This window comes from Onychostoma macrolepis, chromosome 05 (genome assembly GCF_012432095.1).
Source record: "Onychostoma macrolepis isolate SWU-2019 chromosome 05, ASM1243209v1, whole genome shotgun sequence".
NCBI classification, from domain to species: domain Eukaryota; kingdom Metazoa; phylum Chordata; class Actinopteri; order Cypriniformes; family Cyprinidae; genus Onychostoma; species Onychostoma macrolepis.
The window spans coordinates 12782086-12801234 of record NC_081159.1 but is presented as its reverse complement, the minus strand read 5'-3'; the positions used below and the strand labels follow the sequence as shown (position 1 = coordinate 12801234).

Genomic DNA, 19149 nt, shown 5'->3' with positions numbered 1-19149 from the left:
GCTGATGTTAATTCAAATTACAAACACTAATAATTTGTAAAACACCCTTGAGCACCTACATACAGAACAACACTATAGGATGAGTAGCCTATTATAAAAAAGAAACCACACAATTTAATCCATGAGGTGAATGATTTATTTTCCTCAAACTATCTGAAATAAAACAATGTGATTTATACAGTTTAAAGTTGGTAATGTGTTTTTTACATAGTTCTAAATAATGCCGGGAGTTTAGAGTGTTGCACATCACACACAGAAAGCAAGGTGAAAACAAATTAGTTTCCCTGTTGGGTTGTCATACTAGATCCAAACCCAGTTTTACCCTGGAATAAGCGTAAGGAAAATATTAAATCAAATTGGAAAGAATATGATGAGACACCATTTTTAAATACCTAAATTTCAGTGCAATTAATACTCAGAAAATATTTTAAGCTTTATTGGCTAAACAAAAGTGAGCTCACAGACAAAACCTATGGTACATCAATCAGCACTCTCTACCCTGAGGCGTCTCTATCATCTTCTACATCTACACGGCTGCTGTACTGTCTGAGTCCTTTAGTACACATGCACCATTCCGTAGAGAAAAGTCCAGAACAGCACGTAAGTAAAGAGGCCGCCCACGAGGCCCCCGGTAAAGAGCAGACGTCGAGATTTGAAGCACTTGTTCCACCGGCGACCGGCTTTAAGAATCAGGAGCAAGGACAGCAGGAAAGAAGCAAGGAAATAAAAGACGAAGCCGTAGAGTCCGGTCAGGCCGAGGATGCCCGCCGTGGCCCCGGAGAGCGCGGACACGGACGTGCGGCAGTAGTCGAGCACAGCGTTGTTTCCTCTGACAGCCACCTCGCTGATGAACTGCGGTCCCTCGCGTTTGGCTGCTACCGTGGCCATGCTGTGATGTTAAAAACACGCTGAGAGACAAAACAGGAGAGATGTGAAACACAGATGAAGCCGAATGAAACCTCATACTTTAGACTGACGTTAAATCCCCTCCTCCACTTACCGTTGAGATCAAAATAATGATAATCACAAATCACGCTTCTGCCTCCGTGATTCAAGAAAGCATCGTTTGCATTAAACGCTTAAACATCATAGGTTATGCGTTTAAGTCTATATTTCAATACGGAATGTATTATTTAGGAAAATATGGCAAGGTTTGGACAAAACACAGCGTGTGTCATTCTCGGTCAGCCATTTTCTCGCTAAGCATCATGGGACTTTTAAATGAAAATCAAATTTAAATTTTTATTTAATCCTTATGACCAACTTGTACTTAACTTCAAGCAATGACATATCTATTAATACACATTCGAGTGTAAAATTTTAAGCAACGTTACAGTTTAAATAAATTCTTATTTCATTTACCTTTAACCCACTCTACGGGATCCGCGAAGGCTCAAAAACGGTGATCGAAAGTAGGAATCATTTGCAAGAATCGGTTCTTTCAAACCGTTCGCTTCAGAGAGCTTATTGAAATGAGTAATGATTATTCGCGTAAATGCGTATTTATATCACTGCATGATTCCTGACATTTCATGTAAACACCCCAAAATGAGTTTGTTTCTTTAATATGTTTGTTTTGTATTATTATTGTTTGTTTTTGTTCTTTATAGCATATTTGTTAATTTAGCATACTGCGGTTAGTAACAGTTCCCACTGTGTACGTAACTAAATACTACATTATATATCCGCAGAAAATGTAAAAATATATATAGTCTGATTAATAAGAGCGTTTATCAAAGCGAAAAATTCGGCTCTCGGTTCGCTCGAACCGAACTAATTATTCAGTCCGAATCATTCAGAACAGTTTGTGATCCACTTCAACTTATTCATTGAAAAGATTCAAAACAACAACGACTCGTTCACCAGTCAGGCATCACTAGTTCGGGTCGTGGGCAGCTAGAAACGGTAATATTTAGAGCAGTTTATTTTCAGTGTAGTTAAATGACATATACTGCACATCTCTTCCTGTGTCTGCACGAAAGTAGTGATTTCTTTAGAGATCATGGCGGCGGCATCACTCAGTTGTTCTGCTGGCTTTGTTCTCGGCATGGATCTGGGCACCTCGTCAGTTAAAGTGGTGCTGCTGGACGCGCAGTCAAAGACAGTCACAGACAGTAAGAGTGTCCCTACAAACTCTTATATCAGCAGCACTTCAGACATACATGTAGGTAACAGCACTTATTAATTAACCTCTCTCTGTCTCTCATTTAATTTTTAAAAGTTATATTTACATGAACTAATATTGTCATGTTTAATGCATTTCATGTTGTTGAAAACAAGTGTATTTCCTTTCTCTTTGTATTTTTTACATCAATAACCTGTTATTATATTATTTAAATGTGTAATATAATAGAATATGTTACTAATTACAATTTTCATAGTGTAATTTGAAATAAGAAACGGACTATAGTTTGTAAGTAATCTACCCTGTATATGTATGGTACTTTTTGTTAGTGTTGTTTAATGTGCTCTTTGAAACATACATTTTATTTATTGTTGTTGTTGATATTAGGCCAAAGAGCAGGACCCTTCACTAATAATCTCCGCTCTGGACCAATGCATGGATGCTTTACCTAAAGACAAGCTGAAAAAAGTCAAGTGCATTGGAGTGTGTGGACAAATGCATGGCATTGTGTTGTGGAAATCTAAATCAGGTTAACACTGAACCACTACTGAAAGCATGTTTGATGCTTTTTGCATTGTGGTGTAGGCGCACATCTTCAATCATAAATAAATAATTGGGATGGTATCGATAACTATACTGTCATTCTTCTCTCTCTGTTAGGCTGTGAATGGCTACGTGAAGATCGTGAAATCATTAGATTTATTCCTAAAGATGTCAGTCAGCTGATAACCTGGCAGGACGGGCGCTGCAGTGCTGACTTCCTGTCTTCCTTACCCAAACCAGATTCCCACCTGAGCTTGGCCACTGGCTTTGGTTGTGCCAGCATCTTCTGGTACATGAAACACAGGTAGAACTCCACTCAAGATTTAAGACTAAATGATTTCAGCAAAAATCCAATTGTTTTTCACTGAAATTACTGTGTTTTTTATGATACGTCTCTGAATCAGGCCGGAGTTCCTGTCGGGTTTCAGTGATGCAGGCACCATCCAAGACTATGTGGTCTCCATGCTGTGTAACCTTGACAAATGTGTCATGACTGGACAAAATGCCGCCAGCTGGGGCTACTTCAACACAACCACCAACAAATGGAACACACAAATGTGAGTCAAATTAGATATTATATTTGTTTTAAGAGCAGTTTACTAGGGCTGCAAAACGATGAATCGCGATTAATCGATTCAAAATAAAAGTTTGTGTTTACATACTACAGTGTGTGCAGATTTATTAGGCAAGTTGATATTCTGGTCATATTTTTTTTCCAAGAACATTTGACCAATTCCAAACCACATCAATCTTAGTAACTACTATCAATTTTGTATTTAATCATTTATAAGTGATATATAATTGCCCATGAAGGCTGAAAGTTAAAAACTCCTTATTTCAGGTGTGCAGAATTATTAGGCAGGTTTTCTTTTACAGATAAAATGAGCCAAAAATGAGATTGAACTCAAGAATAGAAGAAAAACAATGATTAAATGCCCATGAGAAGGATGCAATACTAATGCAATAATAGAATTAGCAAAGTTAAGGCATGACCACTGGGCAGCGAAATGCTCATTGGGTCAGCACGGTCAGAAAAACAGGTGGAGAGGAAAATATTTAACTGCAAAGAATTAGGAATTAATGTCAAGAATTAGGTGAGAAACCATCAGGAACCATTTAGTCTCCAGCACCATCCAAGCAAAGTCTCTGAGAACCTGACACCTTGTAATTCTGGAGACTCCAGGAAGGTTGCAGTTCTGGAAAATGATGGTGCTGGAGACTAAATGGTTCCTGATGGTTTCTCACCTAATTCTTCACCTTAATTCTTAATTCTTTTGCAGTTAACATGTGTCTTTTCCTTTCCACCTGTTTTTTCTGACCTTGCTGACCCAATGAGCATTTCGCTGCCCAGTGGTCATGCCTTAACTTTGCTAATTCTAATAATTCTGCACACACTGTATATTTGTGTGTACTGTGTATATTTATTATGTATAAATGCACACATACATGTATATATTAAGGAAAAATATGTTAGATTTATATATAAAATATTTATATATATAGTATGAAAACATTACTTTGAATCGATTAATCGCGATTCATCGTTTTGCAGCCCTCCAGTTTACACTAAGAACAATAACTAGAAAAATACCTATATTAGCATTCACATCAATGGACGACAATGTTAAGTTTATTAAAGGGCATGCAGAGCTATGTTGTCTGCTGCTTTAAAGAGATGAAAATTACCCTGTAATTTACTCTCAAGGTGTATATGACTTTCTTCTTTCAGACGAATACAATCGGAGTTATATTACAAATATCCTGGCTTTTCCAAGCTTTATAAAGGCGGTGAATGGAGGTTGAGATTTGAAGCACAAAAAAGTGCATCCATCTATCATAAAGTGCTCCACATGGCTCTGGAGGGTTAATAAAGGCCTTCTGAAGTGAAGCGATGCATTTGTGTTAGAAAATGATCCATTGTGTTAGAAATATTGTCCTACGTCATCCACTGGAACGCCACTCTCTTGTGAACACACTTTAGACAGTTAGCAGAAACTAGAGATTGTGGTTTATAAAGTTTTAAATTCAGATTAAGAGAGATAAGTGAAAAGCAGATTCCCTCCTTTAACATCTTTAAAGCAACTGGCAGATGTTCTGATAAACGACATTCAACTGGAGACTATTCAGAAGTATAAATCTATTCTATTAAAGTTGGAGTCTGCATTAAAGGCAAATGGTGGTCAAATATTGCCTATTTCCTAGTTGTTCATATTATTTTGTCCAAGCTTTGTAGTTATCATTATAGTTATCGTCTTTGGCGCGAACGGGTCATTACTCTTGATATGGGAATTCTAACTAATCTATGATGTTTAATATTACAGTTACTCTGTGTGGAACTGAATGACTGTGTATTTATATGTCCTCCAGTCTGAAGGATGCAGGTTTCCCTGTGCAGCTTTTGCCTGTCGTGGTGGAGTCCGGAGCTGTGGCTGGTCACACTTTCTCTGAGTGGTATGGCATCCCTGCTCATACAGCGGTCGGGGCAGCGATGGGAGACTTCCAGTGTAGTGTCTACTCCTGCATGACTGACAAAGGAGATGCAGGTATAGTGTGAATTAGATGCCTCTTTTTAGCTTGGCATACAGCATATTAAGTTTTCCTATTATCAGTGACTTGGTCTATAAATGACCCACAGTCAGACTGTTGTAGTTATGTCAGCTCAGCTACAAACAACAATCATTATACTGTATACTCATCCTGAGGTCAGTTTGTGTTTACTAGTTCAACCTCCAGGTGGAGATGTTATGCGACCACAATGAGCACATTTAGACATGGCAGATCTTGTTCTCAGATTTCAGCGTCCTCTCTCAAGGGCAGGGCTGCTGCTGAGACACTATCTGTTTTATGGGTTCTTGTAAAAGAGATATTTTTGTGCTTAAGCTTAAGTTAAAAAGAAGCCTGTTTGGTATTTTAAATACTTCAACCTAATTTCTTTATTTAGTTTTTTGATTTTGTCTTTGTTCAGCCATAAAATGTTTTACACATTTTGTTAAAGGTGTTATCCACCATCTATAGATGGTGTGAATTTCATATTTTAACACGTTTCCTGTTCACAGAAAAAAGAAAAAAAAATCTGTTTCCTGTACACAAATACGCTTAGAGATATTTTCTGATGCATTGTACAAAAATGTAAAGATATGTACTTTATGCTGTGTCCACATCAGTGTTGTGGACTGTAGCATTTTCACTTCTACACTACCATTCACAAGTTTGGGGTCGTTGAGATTTTATTTTTTTTTTTCAAAGAAATTAATAGTTCTGTTGGGCATGGATACATTGAATTGATCAAAAGTGACAATAAAACTTTTATGGTACAAAAGATTTCCATTTCAAATAAATGCTGTTCTTTTGAACTTTCTATTCATTAAAGAATCTTTAAAAAGTATCACATTGCCACAAAAATATTACACAGCAAAACTGTCTTCTGCATTGATAATAATAAGAAATGTTTCTTAAGCAGCAAATCAGCATATTAGACTGATTTCTGAAGTAGATTTCTGATGCTGAAAATTCAGCTTTGTCTTTACAGTAATAAATTACATTTTAAAATATATTATAACAGAAAACAGTTTTTTAAATTGCAATAATATTTCACAATATTACTTTTTTTAACTGTACATTTGACCAAATAAATACAGCCTTATTGAGAAAGAGGCTTCTTTCAAAAACATTAAAACATGTCACCTACTCCAAACTTTTGAATGGTAATGTACATAAGGCATATCATGCACAAATTAATTGTGACCTCTGTTAAATCACTAGTGCTGAATATGAGCACTTCAGCCCAGCTGACGTTCAGCATGCCTGCAGAGTTCACCCCTCCAAATTCTCCAGACCCCCTCTCTCCTGTTGCTTATTTCCCATACTTGCATGGCTCCTACCTGGCAGTGGCTGCATCACTAAATGGAGGCAATGTCATGGCCACCTTTGTCAGAATGCTGGACTCATGGATGAAAGAATTTGGTAAATCAACAATTGTTCAATTTCTAAATTTATTATTATTTTGAAATTAATTGTGACCATTTTATATTTTACTATAGCAGTCTTCTTGTTGCATGTTTTTGGTCCTCAGGTGTATTCTTATCTTAATAATGCATTTCTTGTATGTCATAGGATTGGAAGTAAATGAGTCCAGAATCTACTCCCAACTAATCCAGTCTGCTCTGGCACAGCCTAACACTGATCTAACCGTGACCACAGCACTACTAGGAGAGCGGCATGACCCCACTTCCAGTGCCAGTGTCTCCCAGATCTCGCCCTCTAACCTCTCTCTGGGTCATGTGACTCGTGCTGTGTGCAGGGGTATTATTGAAAACATGGCCACTATGATGCCCCCTCAGAGCCTGCAGGCAGCTGGGGTGAGGTGTATAATTGGTAGTGGCAGTGCTCTGTCATGTAACACAGTTCTGCAACAGGAAGTAGAGAGAGTATTTAAATTTCCTGTAGTCTACGGAAAAGATGTTGACTCAGCGGTTGGAGTTGCCATGGTGTTTAATGACCAAACATAAGATATAACATTTAAGATAACGTCTCTGAGACGTGTCTGATCTACCAGAATGCTGGTAGGGCTATTTTTTTCTGTATTAAAATGTATAAATATTCACACTTTGTAATTAATTGTATATAATTAAAAAATATTTTAATACTGTATAACTGATCCTTTTTTTTTTTTTTTAATACTATATAATTATTTTTGACTAACATGGGTCAAATGTATGTATTGTTCAGTTCACACACTCATTATGTAACTATTGCTGTTGAGTGCAATACAAAACCATTGTGTTGTAAAATACAAAACAATATGCAAAAGAATATTTCTGAATTCCATTAAATGACTGAATAAAGCCTTCAAATGACAAAATATTCTTTACAATTTTCAGTGGCATTTCAAATGTTAATAAACGGTTGGAATATATCATCACATTTTAAGTTTTTTATGGTCATCCTTTTGTTATAATTGAGCTTTCATGTGTTGCATATGGCTGTAACTGACATTTCTGTTTGTTTCAAAAGAAGAAAAGAAGGCACAGACCAGCTTCACCTCAAAGGAGCAAATTCTTTACCACGTGTGCACCAAGAATCGACTTCATGCTGTTTCATTTTGTACACGTAATCTCTCCACCCAAACCACTATGCATGCGCCAAAACTGCTTTACTCTGCACGCTAAGAAAAGTGAAATTGCTCAACAGATAAGTGGTGACCTGAATGCTGCTCCAAACCAAACATGCTGCTCAGAGATACTTATTCGATATTAAATGCATTCCAGCACATGAATAATTGATGATTTGGATAGTTAAGATATGTAGTAGAATATAGTGTTGCTAGATGAGAATGAAGCATTTTAAGAAGGAGCTTGATGACTTAGAGTGCATTGTATATATGGATGATTATAAATTAGCTACAACAAGGCGTGGACATGGCAAAACATATGTAACAACATACTCAAAAAATCAATACATCCCGCCTTTCTGTAAGGCTCTCAGCAACCTCAAAACATCTCTTCCTCTCTGACACTGAGAGAGAGAGAGAGAGAGAGAGAGAGAGATATATCGTGCTCAAAGAATCAAACTCATTGATACTGGATACTTCATCTAACGGATTAAAAAACAAATTAATTGGTGAGTACAAATGTTTCATACTTTACTCCTACATATTAAGTAGTTTACAGCAATATTTAAATCAATTTAGATTTTGCTAATGTAGTAAATCATATTAAAACATGGTTTTTGCTTGTTTTGTTTTATTTAATTTTGTTTTATTTTTTACTTTAGTCCATATTTTTGCAGATAAGTTTTAATGTTTGTCTTTTTAAAGCTGACAATAACATGCGTGACCCAAAACATGCAGCGTAAGTGCCAAATCTCATAATGTAGTGAGTGAGATGATCTGAAGATGGTGTCTGTGTAATGTACAGTTTCTGCTGTAATATTATCTGAACCCATTTACAGAGAGGCCATGTCATAATATTTTACTAACTAAGACTATCCAGCGTCTTGCAATTGCACATTAGGTCATCATCTAGCGTAAAACAACATTAACTCATATAATTTGTCCGTCAAATATACAGCATGTTAGACTCTTTAACAATCTGTGCTGCCTCACCCATCGAGGAGTCTGCTTTCACATACGCGTCGAATATGCTCAATTCTCTTCATGATTTCAAAATATCTCTAGCATCCTTGACACCCTTTCCTTACTTTGATATGCACATTAAACATTAATCCATAATTACATTTCCCTAATGATTTTAGCTGTTTGAGTTCTTATTTAATGCGAGATACAAATATGCTCAAATGTTCAAATCACATATATGCAAGTAGTGATACTAATTTTGCATTTCCTTTGATACTGTGACTTCCTGTCACAGAGTTTCCATCTGAATTGTTTTTGTCCCCTTCCTCTTTTAACTGGTGTTTAAACCAAAAAGGCACATTGAGATGATCCATTAGCTCTTACTCTCACAGCGCTAGCTGTTAATAGATATATTTTATAAATGAAGTGTAATTTAAATGCTCTCAGCAGAAAGAACTGAAAAAGCATCCAAGCATAATTAGTGATGTTAACTGGTATTAGAATGTCACATTGACTTATAAAAGCAACATTTGTGGTCTTACAATCTTTAAAGAAACAAATTCATTGAAAAAGAACCGTCTATTAAATACAAAACCAGCTTTGTGGGAGATGCAGTGTAAAATGTCACAAGATAGATCACATGTATGCTTAGAAACAAGCTATATTAATACTCATCTCTGTTTTGACCTGGTTTCTAAGGACTCTTTTTTTTTTAAGAGTTCTTGCAATGAGATGCACATAAACTAAAGCCATATAACAGTAGCAGTAGTTCTGCATTTCCTTCAACTTCAGCTGTCACAGAGTTTCCATTTGGATCATTTGTGACCCCTTCCTCTAATGGTGTTTAAAATGAGAAGACACAATGTGATGATGATCCATTATAACACTCAAGCAGCTTCTAGTTTACAAAAGCAGCTCTTATTCTACATTACATCAAAAATCAATTTGACTGGTCACAAGGAAGAAACATTAAGTGAATTATCATTATGCACAATTCCGCATTTTAAAGCTAATTACCGCAAGACGGTCCCATTTACAAAATCAGCAGTTGTTGTCAGGCTCACATTTCCTAGACCTTATCTGAAATTGTCTGAAATTGAAACCTAATGTCCTATATCTGTGAATGATACCACTACAGCTTTAATTTCTGCTATATGACAAGGAAGACATCACCATGAGTAAATCAAGAGACAGCAGCCCCACATTCTTCCTGGAGACGGATGACCTGACAGAGGAGGAAAGGTCAAAGGCCAAACAGATGAAAAAAGGCACCTCAAAGGACAGGAGGCCTATGGATTCTAACTACTTGGATGAGACAGAAGAGTCTGCACCCATAATTAAATTTAACCTACACTTTGACAGGTAAGGGGCCTCCTTAAACCACACCGGAGTGTCTGATAAACATAACACTAGAAATCGTTACTTTATCAGATACATTCTGCACACAGGGGAATCAGAAAAGTGAAAGAGGAACCAGCTCAGCAGGACAGTGAGAGGTTTAACCTCAAGAGGCTTTTTGATGCCGTGTCCAGTGGCGATGTGTCTAAACTGCAGGGTTTACATCAGTACCTGCACAAAAACATGAAACGGCTCACCGACTCGCAATGTAATTGTATTCAACAACAAATACACTACCGTTCAAATGTTTGGGGTTGGTAAGATTTTTGAAAGAAGTTTGCTGTGTTCACCAAGACTGCATTTATTTGATAAAAAATGCAGGCAAATCTGAATTCATAGTAGTCATCGTAATCCTTCAGAAATCATTCTAATATGCTTATTTAGTGCTCACTGTACAAACTTTGAAGACCATGACTTTTGAGCGATTTAAGATGTCCTTTCTGAATAATTGTATTTGTTTCTTTGATAAATAAATAAATAAATCTTACTGACCCCAACCATTTGAATGGTGTAGTATACAAAGAGTAAGAGTACTGTGAATTCATGACAGATATTTATTAAATAATGAAACAACTGTTTTTATATTGTCTTTAGATAAGTCCAGTGGAAAGACAGCCCTGCTGAAAGCACTTTTAAACTTGAGGGAAGGCGAGAATGACACTATTGAACATCTGCTGGAAATTGCAGAGAAATTGGGAGATTTAAAAAATTTTGTCAATGCTGCTTACACAGACGGTTTCTACAAAGGTCAGAGCCATGGCTTCATATTACATAATGTTTTTATTAGCGTAATTATTATTAGATCTAATTTTAATATTAGCTAACATTAGTCATTTATTTTTTATAAATTAAGAGAATATTGATCATATTTAACATGTCCAAACCATCCATTTTACAATGTTATCGACGGATCTCTTTGAGACAGGTCAGACAGCACTCCATGTTGCAATTGAACGGAGGAGTGCAAAATTCGTAAAGATGCTGGTTGAAAAAGGGGCTGATGTCCATGCGAAAGCCTGTGGGAAATTCTTTCAGCCCAATCAAAAAACATGCTTCTATTTTGGTAGGTCTAAAAATAAGGTTAAACTTTTGTGAGACTAATATAAGGGTCATTCCATGAAATCTGTGCTTTTTCACCTTGGAAAGATACAAATATAAAACAAGTAAAATGAAGACAGCTTAGAAGGACAAGAAATTGTATTGTCCCATCTCAGGCTATATAATTTCTTATTTAATGACTATTTTTCTACCTCATATTTAGATTTTTTTTTTTCATCCCTGTTACAGATACAATCCTTACTATATACTGTTCATAAGAACTGTGTAATAGTTTTTACATATATGAGCAGTATTTTAGTTTAGTTTATTTTCTCTTTTCACCAGGATTGTTTCAATTTTTTTTTCAATCTTGTTTTTGTCATTCAGATAGAACACCAAGAACATCCTATTTTTACAAGAGCGATATTAAAAAAAGGGTTTTGACCAAAATACAATATAGTTGAAGTTACAATGAAAAAAAAATCTGGAAGGCCATATCAAATATCACTTTTTTAAGAAATTAATATCAGCAACAGGATTGATGTCATAGTTACAGGACTGACCAGAGTAACAGGGATGACAGGACATACACTGCACATATTTGTTTGTATAATATTGTAAAGTTTTACCTTTTCAAATTGCATTATATTGTTTTGCACATAGCATAGTTGTAATTAGATCATGTGTCCATATGTTTGTCTTCAAATATACTGATTTGGTTCAATTATTATGCAAGATCTTGGGCTGCGTCCGAAATCGCATACTCTCTTTTTTGAATAAGTAATTACTTCGCAACTGCATTCGTCATGTTGTCATTGTCACATGACCTACCAGCGTCAGTTGCATTCATAAATCCTCTTCCGCGGCCTCACGGGATGGAAAAGTGTCCATCTTATGCACACTTCAGAATCAAGCCGGAAGTAGAAGGTCATCCGGGTACTTTTTGCCTACTCTTTACTGTAAATTTGGACATACTTCTTTTGTCGCATTACTGTTTTTTGCCTGCTATATCGCAGGGAAATATGCGATTTTGGATGCAGCCTCAATCTTCCTATGATCATCTGAAACCAGACCAAGATCTTGATGCTGAAATGGTTTGACTTTACTTAACATGGCAGGATTGGGTTGAGTGGGGACCTTTAAAAAGGTTTGCATTTTACACAGATAACCTTTAAAAACAGTGTGGTTAAGGTGACACATAATCTATGTCACCCTTGTTATCCACATGTCAAAACCTGTTACTCTGAAAAATAACAGGGCTAACAGTAACAGGTTTGAAGATTTCAAGCTAATTTGATAATTGCTAGCTAATAGGTCAAGGTCACAAAATGACATGCTGTATATTTTGAAAGGATATCACTTGTAGATACTGATTATATTAAATTAAATAATTGTTTAAATTTACACTTTAAAAATGGCAACAGTATTGACATTCAGTCAAAATAAATCATCAAAAGTACAACATAAGAGAAGAGAGAGAGAAACTTGCTTGTGTTTTAACTATTGGAATCCTGGTTGAGAGATGATGTAACTTCCTGGAAGTGACGTCGCTGGAATGTACCATTATTTTACAACGTGTGAGGGTAGTGAGGGTAACAGAGCTGAAATCAAGGGACAACGATAAAATGACTTATATTTTATACAAATAATGTATGCTTATGCCACTTGGAACAAAATGCAAATGTGATTTTTGTATTTTGCCTTCAAATTGCCCACATTACCCTTATAAAAATGTTATTTAAATGATCTAAAATAGTATTTAGTTGACTTTAATTTTGATGAAAGAATACATAGCATTGTTATGTTTCTGTATTTGTTGTTATAGCAATTCTGTTTGATTATTTTTGTTTATATTCAAATGGCACCGATTTCGTGGAATGACCCATAATTCTGATAATTTATACAGTAGAAATTCTGCATTTTAAATCCATGTCCTCTTCAAATTCTACTTAATGTTCTTACTGACCCACTTTTGTGGGTACCTAGGCTTACCTGCATCGTTCACAAATTTTGTGCACAGGTGAGCTGCCCTTGTCACTGGCCGCTTGCACTAATCAGCAAGACATTGTGGACTTTTTTATGAACAACCCTTACCAGGCGGTGGATGTCAGGAAGAAGGACTCTCATGGAAACACGGTGCTTCACGCACTAGTATCCATAGCTGATAACAGTCCTAAAAACACAGAGTTTGTCATCGCCATGTATGACCACATCTTAATCAAAGCTGACCAACTTCACCCCAAGATCAAGCTGGAGGACATTAAAAATAATGAAGAACTCACCCCACTCACACTAGCTGCCAAAACAGGAAAACTGGAGGTAAACCTTCTTTTTTCTGGTGCCTACCGACTTTTGAACGTCCAAGAATATAAACAATTTTATTATTTCTTGCAAAATACCAGTATTTATTTGAAGCAATGTGTATTTCTTAAGTGTCAGTTCTGTTTTCTGTTTTTGGATGTTCCTGATTTTGTGTAGATGGTTAGTCCTCATGTGATTTGAGAAGCTATTTCCCTTCAGCACATGACATTAAATCAGACACCACACTGATTCATAGTCACGTAGTCTGCAGTGATAGTCAGAGGTGTAAAGAGTACCTGAAAACCATACTTGAGTAAAAGTACAGATACCTTACAGTGAAATTACTCCACTAAAAGTTACAGGTCACCAATTCCAAAGCAACTTGAGTAAAAGTCTTAGAGTATCTGATTTGAACAGTACTTAAGTATTTTACTTATACTAAATATAGGCTCAAAGATGCACTAGTCAAAGAGACACGCCAGTCAAAAAATTTAACATTGTGGAGAAGCTGGGGAAAACAGGCAGAGGCAAGGATCTATGTGCAGGTATTTCATGGAAAAACTAGAACAAATAATAAGCCAAAAACAAAAGGGAACAAAGAACAGAATGACAGGCAAACAGACAACCATTACATTCAATAACTCACAAAGAACACCTGTGATTCACAACTACTTGCTAAGGTGCTCGCATTCATGTAAAGTAGCCTTGTTGACAAGTTTGGGTGAGTAAGGGCAAAACGCACAATATATAGTACTGTCAGTGCTCTGTAGTTGGCAATATCACATCTTTTGTAGCAGAAATAAACTGCTGCAGAAAAGCTAGGTGCCATGCGAAATGTAATGTGTAACTGCAACACTCATTTCAAATGTAGTGGAGTAAAGAGTACAGATACTCAATTCAAAAATGTAGTGAAGTAGAGAGTAAAAGTTGCTAATATCTTGATACTCAGTACAACTACAAAGTATCCGAAAAGATACTCAAGTACAGTAATTAGTTACATTTACTCCAATACTTTACACCTCTGGTGATAGTCATGACCTTATTTAACCTAAAGTCACAGTTGTCACAATGATGCGTTTGTTTATTGTTTTGCTTTTGTTCTATATTTTAGCTGATGCTGTTACTGGCTTGGCTGATTAATAAAATGAGTGCATTGCCAAAGCCAACTGACTAAACAACACGTATAAATTTCCATTTGTCAACTAGCTGTTAAAGCACATCGTGCAGCGGGAGTTTAAGGGGCGCCGCCATCTGTCACGGAAGATCACGGAGTGGGCCTACGGTCCAGTGTGCTCGTCTCTGTATGACCTCGGCTCTCTCGACACCTACGACAAGAACTCTGCGCTGGAGATAATCGTTTATGGCAGTGAGATTCCTGTGAGATGACATGCTGTTAACGTGATACTAATTAATTCTGGAATAGTTCGACTTTACTTCTTCATTGAAGCAAAATTTTAATTGGTACAGAAACTGTGGATTTTGATAAATGCTGTTTATAGCATCATGCTTGGTTATTTGATCTGATTTCAGAATCGCCTCGAGATGCTCAACATTGAGCCCTTCAACCGACTAATTGAAGAGAAGTGGGAGAGATTTGCCAAAATGATGTTCTTGTTCAGCTTTATCGTTTATGTTATCTACCTTTTCATCTTCACCACAGTAGCTTATCACCGCGAAGCAGGGAAGGACTTTAACAACAGCAAAGTATGTATACAGCCCAGAAGTGGGGACTACAAAAAGGGCGTGAGATGGGCATTACATCACAATATTTCTGTCTACATTGAAAATAATACCAACTTCTCTGGGATATATGCATACTTGCAACTAATTCCAGTTCAATGTCTGATTAAAACTATACTTTGTGGATGCTTAGTGTAAATGCTTCACTATTTAATGCCATGTCTCATCCCCACTTTTTTCTTTTCAGTCATTAAAGCCCTCATTTTATTATAAAAATAATAACGAAGACTACCTGCGTCTGACAGGACACATCATATGTACCATTGGAGCACTTTACTTCTTTATTAGAGGGGTATGTTCGTTTAAAACAAATTCATATGTAATTTTCATGTACATTATTTTTTTACAGAAAAGAATGAATTCCCTTTTCTTTTAAGTTGATAGACTTGTTTAGGAAGCGTCCAGGATTTCAGTCCCTGCTCATAGACGGATACACCGATCAGCTTTTGTGAGTCCTTTGACTCTCTTATTTTATTTGACTATTAATCATTTCCTAATACAGATTAATATGCTTGAAATTACATTCTATGTCAGTTAAGTTTTTGAAATCACTGTATATGTACAACGCACAGTTAAATTGTACTACTCAGACTCATTTTTCCTACAGAAACAGTAATCATTAAATGCATACATTGTTTATTCTTGCATTTTGTTGAATTAGTTTTCTGCAGGCCGTGCTCTTCCTGGCTTGTGCTCTACTCTACTGTTTTGGTAATGATAAATATCTGGCCTGTCTAGTTTTGTGTCTTGCCTTGAGCTGGGTAAATTTACTCTACTTCTCCAGAGGGTCCAGAAATATGGGAATCTACAGTGTCATGATACAAAAGGTGAGGGATATTTGTCTTTCTTATCGTCCTGTAGAGTGTTAGTAAAGTATGGTTTGTGTAGCGCAGTAGAAAGATGTTATGCAACACATTTATTGCCTCATTGTAGTGTAGACTAGTCCTCACAGTTCAGGCTTTTTTACTTCATGTTTGTGCTCACACTCTTTAATTGTTGTCAGATGGTTCTTGGGGAAATTCGTCGATTCCTTGTCGTGTACTTGGTCTTCCTCATTGGGTTCTCTGCAGGTATATTTGCATACATTCATGAATGTCCTTGACTCTTTTATTACAATTACCGTAATTTCATATTTATCACAACACAACAAACACTTCCCAATTACACTACAGTTCAAAAGTATGGGGTCAGTAGATTTTTAGATTTTCTGAAGGACATTAATACTTGTATTCAGCAAGTATGCATTCAGTTGATTAAAATTGATAGTGAAGACTTACATTTCAAATAAATGCTGTTCTTTTGAACTTTCTATTTGTCAAAGAATCCTGAAAAAATATCACGGCTTCCACAAAAATATTAAGTAGCACAACTGTTTTTTTTTTTTAATATTTAATATAATTTAATTTAAAAAATTGTTAATGTAGAAACATAATATTACTGTTTTGACCAAATAAATCCAGCCTTGGTAAGCATAAGAGACTTCTGTCAAAAACATTAAGAAATCTTATCGACCCAAAATATTTGAATGATAATGTGTGTTAATGATTTGATTCAACAGCCGTGGTAACTCTGCTTGATGATGAGTCTATCAACAAAGATCAAAGCACAAAGATTTCTGAACCACAATGTAATGACGAACATCGTAAGAAGAACACATTCAAGAACATCTACTTCACCACTCTGGAGTTGTTCAAGTTCACGATTGGCATGGGAGATCTGGAGTTCACCGATCAATATCAATACATAGAGGTCTTCTATGTGCTGCTAATTCTGTATATAGTGATGACTTACATTTTGATGCTGAACATGCTGATCGCTCTGATGAATCAAAGAGTGGAGGAGATGTCCGTAGAGAGCGCCAACATCTGGAAACTACAGGTGAAATCAAAGGCAAAGTTAAAGCTGTCTTGTGTCTGAACATACACTGTAATCACTTGAAATTATTCAATGGGCAACTGTTTGCGCAAGATATGTAATGGTTTGCCATTTTAGTTGTTCAATCAGGCAATAAATATGATTGTTATTCACAGCGTGCAATCACCACCTTGGACATGGAGTGGATTCTTCCCAAATGTCTGAAGATAAAGCTGCGCTCTGGGCAAGAGAAGGACCTAGGCGGCGGACAGGAGTCTGATAGACGCTGGTGCTTCAGGTGACCCTGGTGGCTTCCACCCAAAACCACAAGATCTGAAGTTTGCATTTGTCTCCGATCTGAAAATGGGCAATACATTTTGGAAAGATGATATTATTATGCACACTTACCCTGTATTGATTGATCTGTTTACTTTCAAACACATATAGTGAAACCAATGAGCAATAATTGAAGCATGCTTCCTCTTTCTTTCAGTGTGGAGGAAGTCAACTGGAACCAATGGAAAAGAAACCTGGGCGTAATTACCGAGGACCCTGGGAAATGCCTGCCTGTACCTTCCCCAACTGAACTTCAGAGAGGTAGTTGATGTTAATCAAATGTGTGTGTGTGTGTCTGTCTGTCTGTTTTTTTTTAATCCTACATCATATCATGTGTATTGGTTACAGAGCCCAACCAGCGTGGACTCCTGCAAACGTTCAGTAAACGTTGGACACAGAGACAACAACGCCGAGATGTACAGGAGCTGAGTCCTCTAGCTGAGGCTTCTAGCTCCGTCTGATGCTTTTATAATCCGTAATCTACTGCAATCTGTTATGCAGTTCCCTTTCATTCCAACTGGTGTAGGAATAATTACACATTATGACTGGTTAAAACTTGACTGTGGTTCATTTAAAGAACAAATACACCTCAATGGTCATTCCTGTTAGGCATCATATAATTTTTTTAATGAATGTATGTGTTGTTATTTAAGAAATTATTTATATAAAATAATATACATAGCCCCAATGTTTACAAATTGTGATAAAACAAAGCAAAAATGATTTACATATTTGGAAATATCCATATTAAAATTTGTGTTTAATTATTTATTCATTACATTAACCCTTAAAAGGGAACTTAAAGGTAGGCCTACCCAAATAACCTACCTTTTTTTCCAACACTCAAAAATAATATCATTTCATGTCTCTTCAGTCATTCAAATGTTTCTATATACCAGGATTTTGCGTGGTTCTGCGATTGATGTGGCACAACAGAGACCTACAGTAGGCATACATCTGACAAGCATCACAGGATGTGCAGTTAAGTTCCAGACACGATTAATCCGCTGTGCTTAACATCAGTATACATATTGCCACTATAAATGAATGTGTCCACAAATTCGTTACATATTTTACTTTCCAGTTGTGCACCGCTCATCATGTCCTCCAGCTAATACTTCACTGAAGAGCTGAAGTGCTGTGACCATAGATTGTGAATGTCCTGCTGTGCTCTCATTTATAAATAAAATTTACATCCACACTATTTTTTTTTTTTGATAGAACAGAATATTAACAGTCAATTATAATACAATTACAATACAAAATGGGGGAATATAAACATTACAAGAATACATTAAGGAGTGTACAAGCCTGCAAAATTTGAATAGCTTTTTGTTTCATCGAGGGCAGTATAGACTCAATATAATGCTTTACTTCATTTTTAAATTCTACAAAACATGTTTCCCCCCCTAAAAATTTACATTTATGAATATGAAATTTAATCTTTTTTTTTAAATAATAAAAGAAGTGTAGGTCTGTTTATATTCTGAGTTTACAGTAATGCCTAAAAGACTATCTTTCCACTGTAAAGTAACATTTACATCAATATTTCCAACAATAATATCAAGTAACAGAATTATTCAATTCAACTGTACACAAACACACTTCTGCATGTTGTTTTACTCAATACAGTTACTCTAAATGGATGTATAAGCTTTGTAAAGTTGTTGTGAACAATTTATATTGTGAAGTGATATACAAATAAATTCTGAATAAAATTCAATGGACTATGCAAAACTGT

General features: G+C 36.1%; 3 protein-coding genes across 5 annotated transcripts; 2 read left to right on the top strand and 1 right to left on the bottom strand.

Moving 5' to 3' along the window:
- Nucleotides 1-124: 124 nt before the first annotated feature.
- On the bottom strand, nucleotides 125-1200 carry emc6 (ER membrane protein complex subunit 6). Its single transcript, XM_058776534.1, has 2 exons — nucleotides 1001-1200; nucleotides 125-908 (listed from the first exon to the last, which is right to left on the bottom strand). Exon 2 carries the CDS (start codon nucleotides 886-888, stop codon nucleotides 556-558), a length of 333 nt encoding a protein of 110 aa, XP_058632517.1. The 5' UTR covers nucleotides 889-908; nucleotides 1001-1200; the 3' UTR covers nucleotides 125-555.
- Nucleotides 1201-1360: 160 nt separating this feature from the next.
- On the top strand, nucleotides 1361-7602 carry shpk (sedoheptulokinase). The gene is made up of 7 exons (XM_058776532.1): nucleotides 1361-2164; nucleotides 2513-2654; nucleotides 2786-2972; nucleotides 3073-3225; nucleotides 5036-5211; nucleotides 6431-6631; nucleotides 6782-7602. Exons 1-7 carry the CDS (start codon nucleotides 2003-2005, stop codon nucleotides 7174-7176), a joined length of 1416 nt encoding a protein of 471 aa, XP_058632515.1. The 5' UTR covers nucleotides 1361-2002; the 3' UTR covers nucleotides 7177-7602.
- Nucleotides 7603-7868: 266 nt separating this feature from the next.
- LOC131541043 (transient receptor potential cation channel subfamily V member 1-like) lies at nucleotides 7869-18609 on the top strand. 3 transcript variants are annotated; one of them, XM_058776531.1, is made up of 16 exons: nucleotides 7869-8287; nucleotides 9904-10103; nucleotides 10190-10347; nucleotides 10734-10886; nucleotides 11065-11202; nucleotides 13198-13496; nucleotides 14685-14855; nucleotides 15009-15182; nucleotides 15406-15510; nucleotides 15596-15666; nucleotides 15880-16045; nucleotides 16222-16288; nucleotides 16777-17096; nucleotides 17249-17370; nucleotides 17566-17669; nucleotides 17757-18609. In XM_058776531.1, the coding sequence occupies exons 2-16, from the start codon at nucleotides 9916-9918 to the stop codon at nucleotides 17867-17869; spliced, it is 2349 nt and encodes a 782-aa protein (XP_058632514.1). In that variant the 5' UTR covers nucleotides 7869-8287; nucleotides 9904-9915; the 3' UTR covers nucleotides 17870-18609. The 3 variants fall into 3 exon arrangements, with proteins under 3 accessions (XP_058632514.1, XP_058632512.1, XP_058632513.1); XM_058776529.1 differs by having other exon boundaries at nucleotides 9880-10103; XM_058776530.1 differs by having other exon boundaries at nucleotides 7870-8287; nucleotides 9908-10103.
- The last annotated feature ends 540 nt before the right edge of the window (nucleotides 18610-19149 follow it).